Source organism: Trachymyrmex cornetzi, unplaced genomic scaffold, assembly GCF_001594075.2.
Source record: "Trachymyrmex cornetzi isolate Tcor2-1 unplaced genomic scaffold, Tcor1.1 scaffold227, whole genome shotgun sequence".
NCBI lineage: Eukaryota > Metazoa > Arthropoda > Insecta > Hymenoptera > Formicidae > Trachymyrmex > Trachymyrmex cornetzi.
Genome location: NW_017296923.1, coordinates 375,528 through 397,601, shown reverse-complemented (window position 1 = coordinate 397,601; position 22,074 = coordinate 375,528). Strand labels below are relative to the sequence as shown.

Here is a 22,074-nt window from a genome sequence, read left to right as displayed (position 1 = left end):
GCAATAATAAACACGTGCGACATGCCTCAATATTAAGAACTTCTACTCTAATACTCGTCTCCTATATCTGACGTCGGATACAGCCAACGAATTTTCCCAAAATTTTTGACACAAATTACTTTGCCTTACTAGAACTTGCGAAACATTCCTGCAACAACCTTATTAACCATGATATCTCACAATACGTGATAAGAAAAAGATCTTGCGTTTAATCCTTTCTTGCGAGCTTTATCTATTATTTCTATCAAAACTCTTCGTGTGTTTAATTATATTTGATTTTATAATAAGACTACTTTATTTTTGTTAAATGTCTTTATGAAGTAAAATCTTTTCGTTAACCCTTACCATACCGTCTACAATTTGGTGCCTCATCCATACCATCAAGGGTCACTTCAAATCTCTTCGTTTTTTCACCTCTCCAAAATAATAAAAAAAGTCTCTAAAAATTCGCCAACATACTTTCAACTTTCTAGAATAAATATTGACTCTTTATTTTGGAAAATAATAAAATGTAGTATAATTTATAATTACCGAAAGACTCAAAGAAACTTGCACGAACAGGAATCTCGCTCGGTCACTAGTAGTTACCCATATTAGTACGGTAAGGGTTAATTATCAGCAGATTATAAATAATCATTAGGTTAATGTCTTTTTATATAGAAAAAAAAAGACATTTTATGCTTTTTTTCTAAAGCTTTTTATGTTACACTTTTATATTTAAGACGGCAGTATGTGATAATGGCAGAGTCATACTCGCAGTCAGCAAGTCCCTGACAACCCTCTTCGTGAAGCACTTTATATCGTACAGGCCCATTATATTATCAGCCACGTGTTATAAGTTATAGCAATAAGAGCTTCCCATGGCTGGATAGTCTACTTTATGTTTACGACCCCTTGTAAAAATTTTCTATTAAAACGACGAATGCCGTTCACAACCGTGAAATAGGCAGTACAGTGTGTAATACTGCAGGATGTATACAATGCTACATTATCTATTTTTTTCCACTATATGGAACTTTTCCTCTGTTACGATGGCATGAAAAACTGCGCCTTGAACGTTGCTGTAATCGCGCACGTAAATTGAAAATTATTCCTCGATCGTTTATTCACAAAACTAATTTCAAAACACGGGCTTGTTCAAGACTATCGTTCAAATAATATAACTACAGTCGATTTTGTCAAAAATAAATGATGCAAAAATTGTTATACAGTAAAATATCCTAAAAGTGTTTTACGATAATTAAATATTTATTAAATAACAAGTAATTTAAAATACATAAGTAAAATGTATAACTTCGCATATCTAATAATTTACAGTTTAATAACTGTATGGTTTCTTTAATTAATAAGTAAAATGAATTTAAAAAACAAAATATATATGCTTATTATTTTTATATTTATAAAACTATGGATTTTATCAAATATGTTTTAATATTCTTGTTTACTTTTATATTGTTTATTGATCAATAAAATAAAATTTGTTGCGCAGAATCCATATCCAAGTCGGATAAAGAGAATCACAGGATACGAACGTCAAATTGACACAATTGATACAAAGCATCACTTCACGCATCATATAAATTGCTTCAGTGCCGCTTAGTTACGAATCGGGGTTATGAGAAATATCGATCAATAAAATGAAATCACGAAGATTGATAGGAGAAGATAATTCTTAATGTTCCTATCGTTTTGCTCGGAAAGAGGCACTCGACTATGCTTGCGGGTTCTTCGTTAACTGGGTTCGCACCGCGGAAGGTTTCCGATTCATTTACAGTTTGACAAGTCGCCCACATTCTCAACGCACTTACGTGAACGAAGGAGGATGCGAAGGGCCGACAAAACAAAACACCGTAAAGTGCTCTTGTGTGTAGAGGATGCGACCTGTTAGCTACTATTGAAGCAAGTGAGAAAAGTGGCTGTGAGAGGTGCACAGCGATGCATAAGGGCGCGTTTCCCAAGTACGGTTTATCCCTCGCCCGGCTTTGCGACGCATTGAGATTTATTAACGTGACGCCCGACACCGCAGGATGTGTGCCCATAAATTTCACGGTTGCAAATTTCTGGGAATTCACGCCGATATGCTCGTGGTTATGAACCGTCTCGTTTAAACCCTCACCCCATTCCTCCCTCGCCCGATTTGGAATTATGCCTGGATAAAGCTCGTCATTCTGCAACGCGGTTCCCTCTATTTACAACATTTGAGTATTACGATGATTACCGAATCATTTTTAAAAACGTGTGCACGAAAGCATTGTTTATCAAATATGTATTATAAATTTATGACGTATATATTACAACCATTATTGTACTTTTACAAAATCGATTTGGCGCAGCTTGTGTGTGTTTGCCACATATACAGAATTTAATTTACTTCCATCTCATTCAATTTTCATATAATATTTACCGAGCAAATTCCCTGACCAATTCTATCGGATACAGCCATCGGTAAACGGCCGTATTTATTTTCTTTTATTGAAACGCGGGATCGTGCGCGCTTCACGAGATTGTTTTTGCCATATTCACATTTATATCACGTTTGAAAGTCCACAATTATTACGTATCATTAATCGTGCAAATATAATCGATGAGCTATCTTCGCGTGCTGACAATGACAATGGATTAGCATTAATTCTGTTCTTCGAATATGTGACCGAAAACGTAACACAGCCATCCCATTTGTGATACCAGACCTAAACTGAAATTTCATAGTCCAAGGAACAGTGAGTGATCTTAAGACATCACCGTTCGGTTCTCCCTCGGAGCATCAATCAGCGGTCTCTGCAATCAAGGGAGAGCAACGGCGAGCGAGGACGTCTCCATGGGAATTTCGAGAGGCATCCACCACTCAATTATCTTGAGCCACCATACACATTCAAGATCTTATCGATCTACAGAGGTCTCTATTTGAAGGAAGGTCAACGAGAAAATTCTACGGAAATCTAAAGTTGCTTCCTACCGCGCTGATAACGAATATAAAATATTCATATTGACGATAAGTTTTCACCAATTATATCAGCAAAATTAGAAATCAAATTTAAACATAATAAAATCGCTTCAAATAGTTGGTAATTAAATAATCGAAACATATAGAATGTATTACGTATAATATATAACGTTATCAATCTTTGTATTTTTCACCTATCAAATATAACTTCAAAAACTACTTTCGTTATTGGGAATGTTATCGAAACCAGAACATTATCTCCTTTACGTATTAGAACTGACAATGCATATTAATATATCCTACACAGCCTAGATATAAACAAACCTGTCAGTACCGAAGCCAGAATTATCTGCAATGAATATCAGCAAATGTTGAGTATGCAATTCGATTTCGTTCGGCCCTGAATGATTCCGAGCAACGGCCGTGAATGCCTAATGAGTCGCTGTTGTTCGACATTGACGTATACTATCGGCGCTCCACGTAATGGCATCATTGTTATTCCACGCAACAATTTTCATGTTATATTTACCTCGCCATTTGGCATTCTCACGCAAATCTTAAGATTCTCTCTGACGCGCAGACAAACGTATTAAAAGCAGAATTTCGTACGCCTCTCTTGTACATCGTGATTGCTTCGAACGTAGAATTGATTTCAATATGTTTTAAAAATCAATCTCGAATTATAAAAGAGATATTTCCTACACGCACAATAAAATCTATAAGGGAACGTTCAGTTTTTTAATACTTGTTTGTAAAACTTATTATATGCTCCGATCGTTGTTGTATAAATTGTTAATTGCTTGTTATAGATGCTGCAGTGATGGACAGCGAGGGCACGTTGGGCCGCGGCCATGCAAATGGGGGCCGTGGGCTGCGCCGTCAGCGGTCCCTAGAATGGAGAGAACGGCGCGGTTATGGAGTCGGTGGCCAATCCAGCAGTGATGATGAAGATAACGCACGTCACGCTGTGGGGCCCGTGTCAAGTTCATCCGTTACAAGAGGCGCTCGTAGTCCCGGTCAGGTCTTTGCCTCCATTTTGGCGCAACAATATGGCAGTAAGTGACATCCTTCAGTGTTGCATTCTTCGCTGTAAATTTAGTTCTTTCTACAAAAAAGCTTAGTAGAGCATCTCGATTGCATTAAAAAAAAATGATACTTAAATAACTTTATTATTTGCATTTAAAGATATTTCTTTTTCCATTCTTTGTTAATTTTAAAAATTTATGTTGTATTTTTTTAACATAAAGTAGCTTAGATATTATAACGAATAAACTGGCAAGAAAACAAACTTGCTGATATGCGTTGCATTTATATATTCGATACATGTTGTAAATCTGCGTTACGATTCCATATTTGTTATATTCACGGAACGATACTCGTGTATATTTGCAGTTGTCCGAATCTATACCGAAAAAACGTGATTCTGCCAGCAATCACTGTCTCGTTGTTTATTTTTTCATCGATATCTACTTTTGATTTACAGTTGATCCTGTTTTCATGGACGAATTCAATGACAATATAATATTATAATATTTGTTCAATATGATGATTTTTCGATCGAGAGATGCAATTTTAGTGCACGCTCTATAGCTTGTTCTTCTGTAGTAAAGTATCTTCATTTAATGCTTAACAATATTTATACATAAAATGTATCATTAAATTGTATGGTTAAGTTTATAAGATATAATACAGACTGTAGGTTTTTATTCAATACTAACAATAATTTAAAATATTGTCTTATTGTCAATATAAAAATATCACTCGCTGGATAATGGAAAAACCCTTTAGTAAAATAATAACTTTCCTGCGTAATGGCAATCTCAATATTTCAATAAATACTTGTTCCGATAAGCATAACAAACTGATGTAACAATATTTATTTTCTTTCTCCGATTGTAAGTAACTTCAGTTGTATTATTCTCCATCAAACTATACTCAATTTTCGAATTAAAAAAGCAATAACACAAGAGAAATCTCTAGATTTAATAAAAGACGCATACCTCAATAAGAACGCGAAAAGTTAATAGCAGATTTTGCACGTGAATGAATGCAACGTATAAATGACAAGGAACGTTATCAACTATCGTTTAATTAAGTCCGATTGCGTATCGTGACTTTCGCAACTGCTTTAATTGCGGCGCGTTGGACTAAAGTTGCTTCTTTTTCCTCTATTTGATCTGGTATACCAATAACCAAGTTTTACGTGCCTCGTTCATCATATTCCATCAAACACCCAGGAGTTCGCCCATTCAGTCCGCTTCCCTTAATCTCGCCTCGGCTTTCCACCAAACGCGTAGATTAAAGGATTTACGAAATTAGTTTTACTTCCTCGCGTCGTCTACAAGCACTGCCGGATATTACGTTCGAAGACCAAAATCAAGATTGCCGCGCGCCGGCAACCTCCTTCTAATATAATACCTAATATAATGGGTGTGAGCACTTTGAAAAGTAAATGAAGCCTCACGACAAATAATTTTCACGGACGCGTGCATTTTATGTATATATAGAGCAACGTGAGTTACATCTCGAAGCTATCTCGTACCCTTGATTGTGTCAATATGAATCTACTTCACACGCATAAAAAATACATTCTAGCACTAACGACGATCCAATGAACTAGAAAGAATAATGCAATAAGTTAGGATAAGTTGTCTCATATGTTATTCCGTTATCTGCAGCCCCCCTAATATCTACTTCATCATCTCCCTCGTCGCTTCTATATTCCCACGTTTCATCGATTCGTCTTGAGGTCGAACAAAGTAGGGGACGTTGCGCGCATCGACGATAGGGACGAACTCAATTAATAGCGATAGTCCGACTTATACTATATTGCTTGGTTGCGGTATCCAGCGAAAAAGAGAGAGGGAGAACGAGAGAAAGAAACAGAGGGAGAGTCCAGTAGTCCACCTCATGTCTGTCTGCATTTGTTCCAATTCACTTGCTGCCGATTACCGCGCTGCCTCTCCGCACCGATCCCACGTCGTCGTCCTACCCCATTTTCATCCCTATTCTCCCATTTCCTCTGCCCCGTATCTGCGCCGACCCCTTCTCCCGAGCCCATCTACCACTCGACTCGGTGGATACAGCGCAGTGTCACGTAACCGCACTCGAAATGTATCGAAAGAGGCGATGTACCGACAACGTAATGACTCGCCTTTACTAGCCCGCAGCTTCTCCTGCTTGTTCCATTTCGTTTCCGCATACCATCCTCTCATCCGCCTATTTGATACGCACTTTATTGTGAATCAATATTATGCAGTTTCCCGCGCTGATACAATCTCCAACGTTTTCCACCTTTGGAAGAATGCTCGCGTGATTATATTATTTCGAAATCTCGTCATTTATTAATATATCTTTTGTCTGCTGGCAATATTCATTGTAATTAATAATGGAAGAACGGTCAAGGATTTTATTCGTATTACGTTGTTTGCACAACTTGACGCTGCACGATAGATATTAAAATTTTAATCGTTTCTTTGATAGTCTCCATCGTTGATAATAAACCGCAGGAAAAACTCAATAATTACGACAAGTCGCTCCACACGTGAAAAATCAATAAGGTATCGCATTAAAATAATAAATTAATAGTTCTGATATTTTCCAAATCACACTCACATTTTATCCTCCTTGGATATTCCCTAACAAGGATATATATGTCACGTCATTATCATCTCTACGGTATAATGGAAAAAGATCTCCTCTTTCCCATGCCTTCTTAGCTCGGATCAAAATACCTATTATAGCTCTTCGTCAGAAATGGAGGAAAGTACAGTCTCTTTATTAATGATATCCGATGTGTCACGTTACAAGAGAGCCGTAGCGTGTCGATATGGATGGCAGCTCTTAATCTCCGTCCGCATAGTCATCAATATATTGATGTCCAGTCGTGGGGTCCTGTCTCCAGGCTAGCCTGGACCAAGCCGGCCTAGACATTATATTGCCAGCTCATTACACCAGCAACGGTTCATATCACGCTTTACTACCTTCCGGAAAATGTTGTTCTCCGAAATAGCAATGTGTGCAGAAATCTCGCGTATACGATGACATCGTATAACGGCGCTACGTGCATTATCCCCAAGAGATTATATAAATTGGTAATTTGGTACGGCGAAATAAATACAATGACAGTCTACGGGATTATTACGCGAGTACACGCCTATCTGTTTATCGGGCCGTTTCATTCGCGTTAATCAAATATACGTTTATATACGTTATTCAATATATGGATATTGATACACATTGATTCATACGTGTCTATTGTTCATATTTTGAATCGCCTTTTCTCCCTCTTCCCCTCTCCTCCCGTGCCGATAAATTCTGAAATCGATCAAAAGCAACGCATGCATTACTATCGTTTATGAACCGACGCAAGCGTAAATCTCGAGGTTGCAATCATGTAAAATCACATTATCGATTTATATTTGTGTCAAATATTTACAGATCACTGTACCACATCGTTACGTACTGCAGATAGCGACTGGTCGGGGAAGTGTTACGACCCCGAAATGAATAAAACAAATTCAAAGATACATATCATAGCAAAGTGTGTTCTTAGTATTAATGGGGGCGGTAACGAGAACTAAAAGCCGACTGCTTTCTCAGCTAAGACTTGAGATCTTCTAACCGCGCTTGAGCTCTCCATCTGGCCTCTCCGAGCATTTTCAAGTTACTACATACCACGGACTCTTAGCTACCCGATGTATTCTCAAGGATTTCAGAAGATGAGGTTAAGCCATGGATAAATTTTTAATGGTCAGATGGAAGTTCCAGCTTCGCGAAGTAATCGTATGGTACACGCGAGATATCGGATAGAAGGATTAGTTTGGAATTCAAAATAACCAAGTCATTATAGCTTGAGGAAGATGAAATTTCGTAATTTTTTTGTACCTAACAAACGAAAAGTGATATTACATTTGCGTTACATGATAAAATACATTAGCAAGTTTTGAACATTTAAGTTCTGAAAGTATTTTCTCGGGTATTATTATGAATGAGAAACAAATTGAAATGGAATTGATTTGATAGTACTGCTAATTTCCTCCGAGTTGCTATCTTTGTGCGAATGTTATTAGGAGTTTTAGGTTACGAACAAAGATTATATAATGGAATCCTTATTCGAGTGTAACGGCATATATGTGGGAGTTGGAAACTCTAAGACGCTAACGTACGGGATTAGATATCCTGGAGTTCTCGTAGCGGGGCCTGGAAAATGGGTTAAAGCAACAGTCATTAGAAGGTAATGCGAAAGTTTCGTTGAGAAAGAAAGCAACGGTCTACCGTTTCCACTTATTCCATCACGTCAGAAACTTATACACTAGCGGGCGTCGTAGCTATCAGAAGGAATGAATAATTTAAAGATGTCGGATCGCATGATCGGAATTCACATGTCTGGGAATCGTTTTGAACGTCAAATTACGAGGGGGTGGGAGGGCTCTCTCTTCGAGCGATCGCTTGAATAATTACGTTACAGACAGTCAATCCATTTAAATCACTCTATTGCCGACAAATGGTTCATTAAAATGCAGCAGATCGAATTCCTGTCGCGCCAATTGCGCAACGTAGCGCGCGGGAATATTCTGATAAATTCTAATAAATCTTGTCTCGATGAACCTACTGCCGACGGTTGAGAAGGGTCGCTAACGCGTTTGTAGACAAAGTAAATTTGCATTAACAAAATTACTTTGCATCGCAAAGTATATTTGATGTAAGTGCAATTATTAATACTCACAATTTTATTTATAAGACTTTATATATCTCCGTTATAAAATCGTCATAAAATCTGTTTTACCAGTCGATATTTAATTTATTTGAAACTAGAAAATGAAATCCTATGAAATATTTGTACAAAGATATATCTTACATATTGGATTTCTATTTATACAGTAGAACAGTTTAAAATTCCAGCTTATTTGTATATCTATATCTGTATAACATCCAAATTTAAGATTATTAAGATTTAAGTATTGTTAAAGTATATGTATATCTTTTCAAAATCTTTGTTTATTATATATTGGTATTATGAATTACGTTTTCAAATCAGACTGATGATTAATATTCTAAAGTATTACATTCTTCTTATGAATATACATATCGCGTATGCGCAGTATAATTAAAATCATAACGATAAAATCTCAGCTAATTATAACTTGATACTGTGTATCAAATGTTAACGTTACATGACCAAGGATTTAATAATATTCGTGTAACATAGAACTAAGATTGAAGAGGTACGTAAGGTAGGCCTACACGACCATAAGTACCAGGATATGAGCTTGTGTGCTTGACTGAATGTTCTCGCTCTATATCCTACCAGGCGTCGCCGCAACATAGTCCGGTACGCTGTGCCAGTACATATGTATATGTATATATTACCAATAAATTTTCGTACAAATCCTTCCCCTACTTCCTAATCTCCTATCACGCAATAATGATACCTGTTGTCCCGTACTTTAACACAGCCATTATACGAGGCGTATAATTATAATGCGCTGATACCTCGATTATTCGCACAAATGCAATGTCTGTTTAAAGTATTTGCTCAGCATCAATATTCAGTAGCACTAATATCGCTTATGGATCGATTAACAGTAGCTACCGTTCTGCAACAGAAGACAATAAAGTAGTGCGAGTCAGTGTTTAGTCGTACTAGCACGCAGAAAGAACTTTTAGTATTCGCATAATCGTATAAATGAATAAAAAACGGTAAAGAGTGCTGTAAATCGTTTCCTCATTTTAAAAGTGACACAATTAAAAAAATTTTTGAATTACATGAACGACTTAGGGCTATTCATAAAGATTATTTTATCAATCATCCAAATTAAACTAACTTAACTTCCAAGTTTCATCTGCAAAATTTTGTGTCATTCTTAGGGTTTTCAAAGAAATCATATAATACTTTCTACGAGAGTGACATATTTTAAGTCGTTTTATAAGTAAAAAAAATCTTCTATAGAAAGAGAGAATATTTAGAGTTAAAATAGTTTTTGTGGTCAAAATTTAAAGAAAATATGTTTTATTTTGAATTTAGTAACTTTAGCTGATCAAGATAAATATAACTATTAGTGATATTTCAACTATTTCAAGTTACGTCACTTTTGACGAATTATTTCGGATTTGTTATAATTTTGCAGGATATCAAAATTGTTATACCTTAAAAAGAGTTTTTAAAGGTTGTGAAAATGATAAAATGACATTTGATTGTTTTTAAAAAAATATTCTTTTTGCCAATATTATTTAATTAGTCAATAATTTTATATTAAGTGAAAAAATAGTTTTTCCTTTTCTGAAAAACTTAATTGTTTTAGTTGTATCACTTTTGAAGTAAGAAAACAAAATAATGATTAATTTTTTCGAAATTTTGATTTCTCGATAAATAACATATTCATAAAATATTCATAGTAATGTATGTTAGTTTTGAAATAGGTATTAAATAACATCATGTGAATATTATCCGGTATATGAAATTACAAGTATGAAAAATATAATCACAGTAATGATAGTAATATTATAAGGTTTGGCCATTGCTCTCGACGCGCAACAGTCAAATTACTGACTACACACAAATTACAAACTGGATACGTATCTCCTCTTACCGACTCCTTTTTCTCCTATACTGCAACGCTTGATCATAGAGCTCGTTTCAGGATTACGTACCGACAGGCGACCCCGCTGTAAATATCACTCTCATTTTACGTAGATGCGACTTCTCATCGGCAAAATAAACACGCCGGAGGTAAAGTTATCCTAACGAAGGTATCATGCCCCTTGATCTACTGAAAATGATGTTTCCTTGTGCTTATTATTATTGTGTAATCAAGCTTTTTATTCGGATATGATAGAATCGCCATATACATATATATGTAACATGTACATATTTACAGCTGTCGTTTTTGTAAATTATCGCTTTTATCGATCGTCATAAATGGTTATTGCGCGTGTACAATAGCACGATCATATTTTTACGTAGCAATTAGAAAGGAAATCGGTATACTTTCTGAGAAGATAATAATTATCTCGATATTGCATTTACGGTATACAAGATTTGACATTTACATGGCGGACCGATTGCTAAAGTAACTAACAATTTAGCTACTGACACAGTTTGACAGTATAATAATGAATATCTAACGGTATCGCGTATTTGATTACAAGAGAAACCGAGATGGAGTGTCAAACAGCGCTGCAGGCGATTAATAATGGCTAACGATCTATATATGTGATTTAATGAAACGCGTTATTACGTTTCGGGACTCAATGCAAATATCTGGATGTCTATCCGAAAATCGACCGGTGCCACGCGCGTTCGCAAAGCTACAGAGCGAGAAATGCAATATGATGCACCACTCAATATTCAAAATTGCTTATACGCCTCACGAATGTAAAATTGTATATTCTGTAACTGTCCGATCAATAGCGTCATGAGCACAAATCGAACATCGGCTATTCGATGCGAAAATGCTCGTCCCTTTTCGTTGATTATCTTAATTAATCGTCGATCAAACGCGCGTATGAAGATTAGCGGATTCCAAAGTTTCACCGAGCAGACCAGTTCGCCACTCTGTTTGTCGCATTTACCCGATACTCGCGGGTAAATGCCACCGACGAAGAAAAGAAAAAAAGGAAAAAGAGTAGGAAACAAGCGTGGTACCCGATACCGGGTTTCTCATTATTTTAAGTGACTTCAGAGGCAAGCACAGCGTATATATGCGCACCATATATCACCACTTGCCACTCAGCCCTGCAGTATCGTATAATCGAGTTGTCAGGCAAACTACCCCTTACGGAGAATGGGTCTACTATCGTTGTCGCCGCCGCAGACGCCACCGACGCCATAGTAGTTGCCTAATGCACGCGTTATTACGTTACGCGCATTTAAAACTCCCCTCCTATTAACAGTTTGCCAGCCTCTGTCGTCTGGATCGAATCCGTGGAAGATAGCAGTGCACGAGAGAGAGAAAGGCGACATAAAGGTGTAACTTGGTTGCGTCGTGTGGTTGGGTTTAATGCTAGGAAAGCTGTTGTGGATCGTTCATAGTAGCGTATTTGCGATTTTGGAACATCTCCGTACTATTACGTTAATGGCATGAACTCTGCTTTTCCTAACTGTTACTTTAGATTAAATCAAAATGAAGAGATATTAATATGCTTTCTCTCTCTCTCTCTCTCTCTCTCTCTCTCTCTCTCTCTCTCTCTCTCTCTTTCTCGAGGACGTTCACCAATATATTATACAATCTACTGCAATCCTTTAAATACTATACTTAGTTTTATACGGGAACAACACACTCAGTCTATCATATCCAACCCAATTTTGAATGTTTACAACTTTTATAAAATTAAACATATTTTAACAATTTTTTTTCAATCCGAATCGAAATTCCAGATATTAAGGGAAATAACGGTATAAACAAATATTATGTATTTTTATTAATAAAAAATATACAATAAAAAAGAAATAGAAGATAAAAAAACTACTTTTTGAAAAATTTATATTCGTTGAAAAAATTAAATAAAAGGCTTTTTATGTGTTCCGAAAACTTTAAATTTGAAGAAAAAAAATACGTCACAGTTGAACATCATAGTTTAAAAAATATACAATAAACTTGGATATGGTATACGCAATACGATCTTCTGATTGTTGTTATTTAAAGATTATTCGCGCATTAACATTGTTTTTTACGTCCAAGAAAAATGATATCTTTACGTGTTCAAATTTGTCAAATAGATTATTAAACTTCCAAAATAATAGAAATACCAATCTTGATAAGAAAAAACTAAATACGGCATATTGAAAAGGTGTTTAAGAATTAAGTTAACATTATTTTCAACATCAATATGTACAAATATATTACAGTTGAAATAGCGAATCAATATCAACGTGACGATTATCTAGACCGTTGCTACGCATTAATCGAGATATTCAATTATAACGATACGTGTCCTACGTGCGGGCAAATTGTTTCCAGATGCAAATCTACGATATCGTCTGTCGCATCGTCATCCCCTATTATTCGCGAACCGGTTTGTCACTTATAGCCACCGTGCCCACTTCTGTCATCGCATACCTTGCCAGAAGCAGCGCTCCTATTATTGCTCGCTTTGATGTCGAAGTCCTTCTGAATACTGAATTAATTCCTGAAAGGAAACGCATTGCGTCGGGTGCTCAACAACTACTAACACAGCTGTCGTTATTTAAGGCGAACAATTATATCGAGATAATTTTACGACGTTTAACGTGCATTACTGCCATCCAAATGGATTCGGAACGGAGTAACTCGCAAGTATCGAGCAAACGTTATGTGATATCGAAATACTCGAGTATGTCTGCGCTACTATCTCGTTGATATCGTTGCAGTAGGAAAAGGAAAAAAGAGATATAAATCGCTTCCTAGAACGAGAACACTCCAGAGGCCCGAGAAATCCGAGCGAAAAGCCGATAAACCATGCTGGTTTTAATGAACTTTCATTTTTCCGCGCGAACCTTTGGGAATACAAGAATAACAATTTTATTTTCGCGTAAAAGAGACGGCTCGATCGAGTTGGAACGTCGCTATTTATTACTTTCGTTTTAAATCTATTTGTAGATTTATAAAGAAACCGAGGAATATGTCGGTAAAAGATTTAATTAATAAACTGTGTACAAAGATTAAAAAACTAACATATTATAAAATAAATGTCAGATTTGTGTAGTATAAATGCAATTAATATCCTTCATGATTTTTGTTAAATCTATACTTTGACTTCCATTATCTCAGAGATTTTGCTTCGTGCATATAAATTAATTTCAAACGTTACCTGTAGGCTATGTGCATTTTACACACAGCAAACTGTTCGTGCACGATGGAAAGCAACGTGCGATTACGCGATCTGCTCGGTGAGCATCGGCAAAATATTGCAACCGACCTTCACATCGGAATAATAACAACGCGAACCGCACATCCATATTCGTTTTGCGGAATAAGGGCTGAGCCTACCTAGCGTAACTCGTGCGCGGGGTCACTTAATAATGCAGATGGAGAATGCCCCTAGTCCCGGAACACCATGTGTAAGTCATGATTAATATTTCAGTTGTCGACCAAGAGGTTGAGGCGAAGAGGGACGGCGGGGAGGAGCAGTCTAGGAGGGATGTCCGGAGGTATGAGGGTACCGACGGAAGGACTGACCATTGCAAAAGCGTAGGAGGTGCGCGAAGGTTTCGTTGTCCGGTGCGTTGTTAATTATTCGCAAAGGAAATTAATGCGCTCCTTGCAATAATTTACACCGACCGCGGAATGAATGGTAGCCAGACAGAATTATTCACGCTTCGTGGATCATAATTTCGGGCGTAAGGTTTTAACGTCTCGCGTGGAGATAACCAAGATGTCGACGGCTATTACTAATGCCTCTAAAAGGAGCTGCATCATATATATATATATATACTTTATCTATCTAACGTAAGAAAAACGTGTGTATGATGCAATGAGAGATTCTGAGATTAATATAGAACGTATATAACGAATTCAATGCACATGGTAGATGTGTTTTCACGTTGCTCATAAAATTATTAGATATTTTAATCTAGTATAGATTTAGTTCAGACTTTCCCATATGTAATGTATGTATCTGCTTTTTATCGACATTTCCATTAATATGTCGCGTCTCTCTTACACTTATATTGGAGATTTTATTATATATTTAGACAAAAGAGGATTTTAATCAAATTTTGCGATTTAATGTATTTAAATTGAGATTTAATTCTACTCGCTCGAAGTGATTCTTATTACTTAATGATGTCCGCTCAAATCCAGCCAATAAAAGTACTTATTAGACTAAAAATACTAACGGTTGGCATTAAATTTTCCGATAGATTCAAATGTATTCTAACTAAATTCAAAACTTTTATTACGTCTGAAAATCAATAACGTAGGATATCGGATATTTAAGTTGAGTTAATTCACTATGAATACACCATATATGAAATACATAATATATGTACAGCTTAGATCAAGTTAATATCTCGAAATAAGACTAGCCCCAGTCATTTTGTAATTTATAGTAATAAGGATAAATATTTTATACCTTTTAGCAGGTCAGTAATATTATTGACTTCAGTGCTATACTTATATAAGATAACAGATGTAATCGTTAACGAATATTTACTGTTTTTCAGTAATAATAATACACTGATTCACTTTTAGAGAATCATGTTTCAATATTTTATTTTTTTCCTTACTCAAAATAACATTGGCTATTCTTTAGTTCTCTTCAAGAGATATTAAAATAACTCTCTATTATTACGGTGGCATAATGAACACCTCACGTAACATTCCTTGAAAATTTCAGCGAATTTTACATAACGAAATGTCAAAGCAGAACATTAAGCTAGACTTTGTAGCAAAAAGCGGTAGACCGCAAGTAGTTGGAGTCGTAATGAATTTACCGCGGTCGCTCTTTAACAATGCGCATCTCACTATCGCGCCGCTGTTTCGCCGCTAACGATAACCCGGTAAAATACGTTCTGGGCTCAGCGCTTCCGCAGTGCTCGAGGCTTAGATTTTCTAATCTATTTGACACATTACTTGCAGTCAGAGAACTTGAGATTATCTCAAAATGGAGCTGTATCACATACATTATAAATGCGTACGTAAACGAAATCCAAATTATTATTATTTTGTGTTAAATAATTCTTTCAACATTTATTAATTTTATTGAAATTAAAAAGTTATTCTCTCTACACTGTTATGTTTACCTAACAGTATAAATTACCATATTTAAATATATAATCTTTAATATTAATTTTTAATATTAGCAATTGCATATATATTTATATTCTTACAAATCAATCAACCGATCATATTGAATAATTAAATTTGAAACTATAAATTTCAGAAAGCCGCAAAAAATATTTTTATGTATAATATTTCGATTATTTAAGGGATATATGATATCGGATAATATAAATATATGAATGAATTTATTTGTAAAAGTACCATAAACAGTGGCTTTATTTTTCACGGAAAACATATTTGCTCGAATCGATAATTTAACGTTGTATCTATTGGTATAATTACAATAATATAGTCGGCATCCTATCTCTTTAATCTCGATATAGATATCGCAATGTTATACTAATTCACAATTATATGTAAATGACTAATTTATAATTAATTAATTGTAACTTTAACAAGAATGTTAATATATTTGTGTAATATCTCTTGAGAGAATTACTTAATTCATTATTACTAATATTGCGTACTGTCTGCAATACCTCAACAAATCTATGTAGCTTTTGTAGTATAAAAAATATTTATTCGTTATTATTGGATCATTATAGTCTGTGTTTATTATAATCTTTGTTTACGTTAAGACGGTCTACTTTGTTTCGTATGAAATACTGGTAAGTATAAAAAGAAGAAATGAGGAAGTAGAGGGAAACTGATGAAAAGTTTGAAGCTAGGGGATCTTCTATCGATGGTATGCTATTCCGCGCCGACATCGTCAATAACGGAAGATATCGATATGTAATTCCTAGTTTCAAGGATGATGAGAAAAGTTCTTGTGCCGTTCATAAAAATATAACGGATGTACTATTCATTACTGTCGAAGGGGGACTCAACGGTAGTAGCCAGTCGCACGAGAAAAACAAAACATTAAGTAGATGGGAATACTATAGCGAACATTGAACTTCGAACCCTCGTCGTCGACTACAATTCTGTTTTTTATAAGCAATGTGAGAAACGAGGCGGGCGATATTAAACTTCATAGCGTTCTTTTACAAGCGATTGGGAGACAAGTTCTGTATCCATAATATATATTTGTTATATTGTCGGACAATCACGGACAATCCAATTATTACGAATATTATTTTACCGATTTGATCTAATTAGAATATAATTTACACTTTCTCTCTCTCTCATCGATTTAATGAATTACATAAATTGCTGAACTCAGAATTTAATTTCGAATCTCCAACTGGAATGTAATTTCTGTTAAAAACTTTTTCGCGTAATTAATTATACTGAATATATCCAATTATTACATGATTTATAATGGTTAATGGCTAATTAGAAAAGATTGAGAAAATTAGTTAATGAGTATTCTATAAAAGTGATCAGTGAATATCAATGGGACGGGAATACATATGATGTATAAAGAAATGGGATTTTAACCGCAAATATCAAATGCATTTACATAATCATACGTATCTTTTTGTAGATTCAAAAAATTGCGTACATTTCTCGATCGCCTCAAGCTCTCAGACAAATACAGAGTTTCTCCTTCGCTAAAGTTCATACCATGTATATCTTTCTTTGATAATGTGCAGACAGAATCGACTACTATCTTTATTTTTCTTCGTCTGAATGGAACGTTGTTTCGTATAGAAATTGTATTACATACTATTTGCATCATAACTTATATTTTTTCTCTATACTTTCTGTATTTTACAAAATCATCAGAATTTCAGTAGGTACTGTAAGATAACAAATACTTTAGATAACTCGTATTTTGATAAGTCTCAATCATTTGTTATAATCCAATTTAAAATTGGTGTATTATATAAAAAATTTTATATTTGAAAAAAAAATTTTTTTAGTGACTGCAATCGTTTTTCCGATATTCCATATGTTAACGTTTTCCTTTTTCTGTTGCCCTAACAATACTGCCAATGATAGTGGTTGTGTTCTGAGCAGATGTTTAATGTTTTTTAAACCGCGCGTGAGTTCAAAATGACGTATTAAATTTTATGTGTCAACATTTGTGTGTATCATTTTACACTGCAAGCGTCAGTTGAAATTGCTACTACGATAAAACATGCCTTTTTATGAAATATTGCGTTAACTCTGTTATATACATGCATTGTATAACAGTGAAAGTTCTAACTGTTCATATCGAAAATCGCTCTAACACGATGAAAATGTCAAATATTTGCAAACGTATATTTATTATACGTAATAACTATAACTAAAAAATTAAAGTTTTTTAGTTATATTTTTTCAATCCAATATCTAAATGAGCATATAAACCAACGCTGGTTTTTATTGCGAAGATTTAATATTGTTTATTCATAACATAATATAAGATTGAACGTTTCGATCATTATTAGGTTATCTTCAATAGTTTTTAAAATACAATGTTTATCTCATTCGTCGTTACCATTCTTCTGTCTTATAAATAATTTTCCTAAGTCTTAAACTACATTTACATTTAAAAAATTAGAGCAAGTATGAATTATAATTGCGAATAACAATTGCGAATATAATTAAGATTTCTTGGTTTGATACTCGCCGCTTATCTTCGCACATGTATGCTCCACTGACAGTATATTATTCAGCTTCTTTTATAGGTAGCTTGATATACTGTCAGTGGAGCATACATGTGCGAAGATAAGCGGCGAGTACCAAACCAAGAAGTCTTAATTAATTATATTCGCAATTGTTATTCGCAATCATAATTCATACTTGCTCTAATTTTTTAAATGTAAATGTAGTTTAAGACTTAGGAAAATTATTTATAAGACAGAAGAATGGTAACGACGAATGAGATAAACATTGTATTTTAAAAACTATTAAAGATGACCTAATAATGGTCGAAACATTTAGATCTTATTATATTATGTTATATGACTAAACAATATTAAATATTCGCAATAAAAACCAGCGTTGGCTTATATGCTCATTTAAATATTGGATTAATTTACTCTAGAAGCCATTATTTTATTGTATAATTAGTTATATTTTTTCAATATTTAATACAATTTAAAAGTTAGTATTAGTCTGATAAATAAAATATGAGACGTATTATAAGTTTCGGTTTTATAAGCGAAGAAAATAGTCTTCATCACTGTGGCTTCGTTGATCGTGTATTCAAATTACGCAATTTTATAAAGAAAATGAAAACACATTTTCGATCGATAGATGTTATTAAAATTCCATACAGAGAATCACAAAACCATTTTAAAAGTTATTTAAATGTTAAATGATTCAAAAATGTTTTAAATGTTTAAATATTTTCAAAATGTTTTAAATATTTGTTAAAATATTTATCTATACAGATATAAATTTCCATATAGATACACAGTAAAAAAGAAAATGTTAATTTTAACATTTTTTACATGTCTCAGCAGATCCACTCTAAATTTTAAGTTAAAGTAACTCATTCGTCTTGTGTTATTTATTAACGAACTAATAATGTTAAATAATTGACACAATACTTTACATTTATATTTGTTATTTTGACTTTAAGGGTAATTTAAAACTAACATATAAAATAAGTAGAGTAGGTACATAGAAGAGTAGTTGCAGTAACTCGTAAGAAAATGTTAATAAAACATTTTTGTTCGTATAATGTGAATGAAAAAATTCTTAGATGTTAAATTGACTTTGAGATATATAAATTAATTGAAACAATTGTATTAAAAACACTCAAAATAATATTCCATTTTTAATTGACATACGCAATTGTTAAGTTAGAAAGGTGACATGAAAATGTAAATCTAACACATCAAAATGTTACAAAAATAATAACATATCAGTTGTATGTTTATTTTACATTGAAGTAATAATCAAAATGTGGTAACACAAGAAAAACTCTACATGGACGCACGATTTTTTACTGTGTAACTCATAGTAACTCTTTTCAATATAATATTTTTCATTCTTAAGTGGTTAAATATCTGGCGTACATTCCACACAACTAGTTCTGGACGAGTAAATATTCCTTAAATCTCAAACATGTTGTAATAACAATGTTGCGCCGTGATCGATGCGAAACGATGTCAAACGTGCGTGAGATAAGTAGTATCGTTACAACTTCTATCACATTGTATTATATCTTCACGAATATACAGATACTGTTGCAATAAATAATTATTCACATTGATGAATACTTAAAATATTCTGCGATAAAGGGACATGCTGTCGCAGGCGGAATGCAAACCGCGACGAATATGTTTCATTAGCGAGTATCATTATTTTCTCAAACGGAACATCGGCTCATTACGAGCCGTCGTAATTGTATGTAGGTTTCATCTCGCCCTCCCGAAGGGCATGCAGGCGCTTTAGGCTTTCTATCAAAGAGCTCGCAGTTTAAGAAGCGGAAGGAAGAGGCGTAGAGAGTGAGAAGCTTGAAATCATGGAAGCAGTAGGAGAGTGGGCCCTTTCAACGGAGACACTTTGCACCTGTTGAAGGTACAGCCACTACTCGATCTTGCCAAACTCTCCCGCTCAAAGTGATCTCCAACCTCTGGCAGTTACTAGAAAAACGCTGGCGAATTCCCTTCTAGCGCCCGATTTCGTTTCGTTGACATCTCGGAAATTGGTTTTCGATATGAGCCGCGATGTAGGTATCCCATTGTTCCTTGTGCATGCGACAGCTGCTGAAAAACGCGTCTTGCATCGTTTATTGTTTTTTTTCCTTTCCCTTTTTTGACATATGTACACTTTTCGCAACAGTACACTTTTGCGCGTTTAAAAAGTTTGGTAAAAGGAACCTAAATTATAACCAGGAGTCGAAAAGAAATTCCGCGTTTAACTTAAATATTCATTCGTCATCGGAAAATACACAAATTCAAACACACAAGAATAAAACTGTAACGTTGTTGCATATTGAAATGATATTCAATATTTGTGTCAACGTTATTTGCTGTTGTCACAAACATCCGTTGTTGCATTCTTGCAAAATGCGTTTACGAGACTGCATATTGCAACTATCTTGTGCAACTATCTTTCCATATACATACATTCGAATCATCTAATCCGTGATAATTGAAATTGGCGACGAAAATAAATTACCATGCATCTATGTTAATCGATAATTATTAAATTTTTTATCTATAGAATTATTTCTCTCTCCCAATATCGATCCCACATATATATTCTAGCTATATACAGAATTTCGTGAAATACGGTATCTCTCTCACGGATATCCTGTACATGTATTTTAACGCAATGCGAAATCATTAGAGGGGAACGCTTTGGAAAAACGCGTGTTAACTACGGACCGCAACGCAGCGTCGTTCACGAGCAAAATTTTGAAGAAAATTAACGCGCTTCGCCCGAAGTTGCGTCGTCTACCGTGTCCAGGTGTACACGGGCCGTTGCGCGGAGCTTGCGAAAGCAGCCGGGGGCTAACTCTTCCGCAAGCTCGCTCGGGTCTACGAGCCGTGTCGGTGCTACCGCGCCGCGCCGTGCCGTGCCAGGGCGAAGTGCATTCGATGTTCGCAGTTCGCTGCCATGGCAACAATCCCCTACAAACAAAATGCATCGTGTGCACACGACATGGCACGGTTCTCCTTGTCGCACCGAAGGTATACCCACCCGTCGTGCGTTTAGTCGCCACGGAAGGAACCGTTGCCGGGGTGAAGAAATGCCACCGGACAGGACGAGACACGACTGTAAATTCCGAGCGTGGCGAGTGTCGGAGGGGACGGCAAGCCCCGTGTGCTTTGCGAGATAAATCGTTCGGCTAGCTCATGCACTCGCACGGCTGCCGGGAGTGTCGAAAGGGGACACCGGTGAGCACGCGATCGGCGCCGATGATTAACGGTCGATTAAAGATAAGCGCCGACTGTTCGTTTTGCTACGTCGACATGCCGGCGAGATGTTGTTACGTGGTTAACGCTTTCGCGATCGATACGGTCGATGCGTGTACATTGTTGGGCGAGTTTATCGATTAATTCGGAGAGCAAGCAGTTCCTGTTTAAACATTATGATATTGTGATAATTAAATAATAATTAGTTAACATTATATATATTACGAGCTAATAATTATACTAATTTCATGAAGACTGAGCCGCGTAATTTTATTTAGGTCAAAACTTGCACAAATAGTGTTCAAGTAAAGATTGAAATATCATATGTATAGGTATTTGTTCGAGCAATTTGGATTCGTCGATTTTAAATGGCGCAAAGGAAACAAGATATTGGTTTTTACTTTTGCAATAAACACGTGGTACTTCTATGTCAACATCTATATATTAGGTGTTAAACTTAATTCCTGCCGTTTTTCATCTCCAAAATTGATTTGTTTCGGAGGGAAATACCTTAATCCAAGTATTATTAATAAAGTTAATTAGTAATAAAGTAGAAAATGGAGGAAATTACTTTGATTAAGGTATTTCCCTCCGAAACAAATCAATTTTGGAGACGAAAAAGGCA

At 35.2% G+C, this 22,074-nt stretch overlaps 1 protein-coding gene across 1 annotated transcript in view; it reads left to right on the top strand.

The window, feature by feature from the left end:
* Ten-a (Teneurin-a transmembrane protein) overlaps positions 1-22,074 on the top strand; it is a 496,598-nt gene that overhangs the window by 157,132 nt on the left and 317,392 nt on the right. Inside the window, exon 4 of the mRNA XM_018506604.1 lies at positions 3,754-3,999. Coding sequence (XP_018362106.1) covers positions 3,765-3,999 — 235 coding nt within the window. The 5' untranslated portion in view covers positions 3,754-3,764. The remainder of the gene's footprint in view (positions 1-3,753; positions 4,000-22,074) is intronic.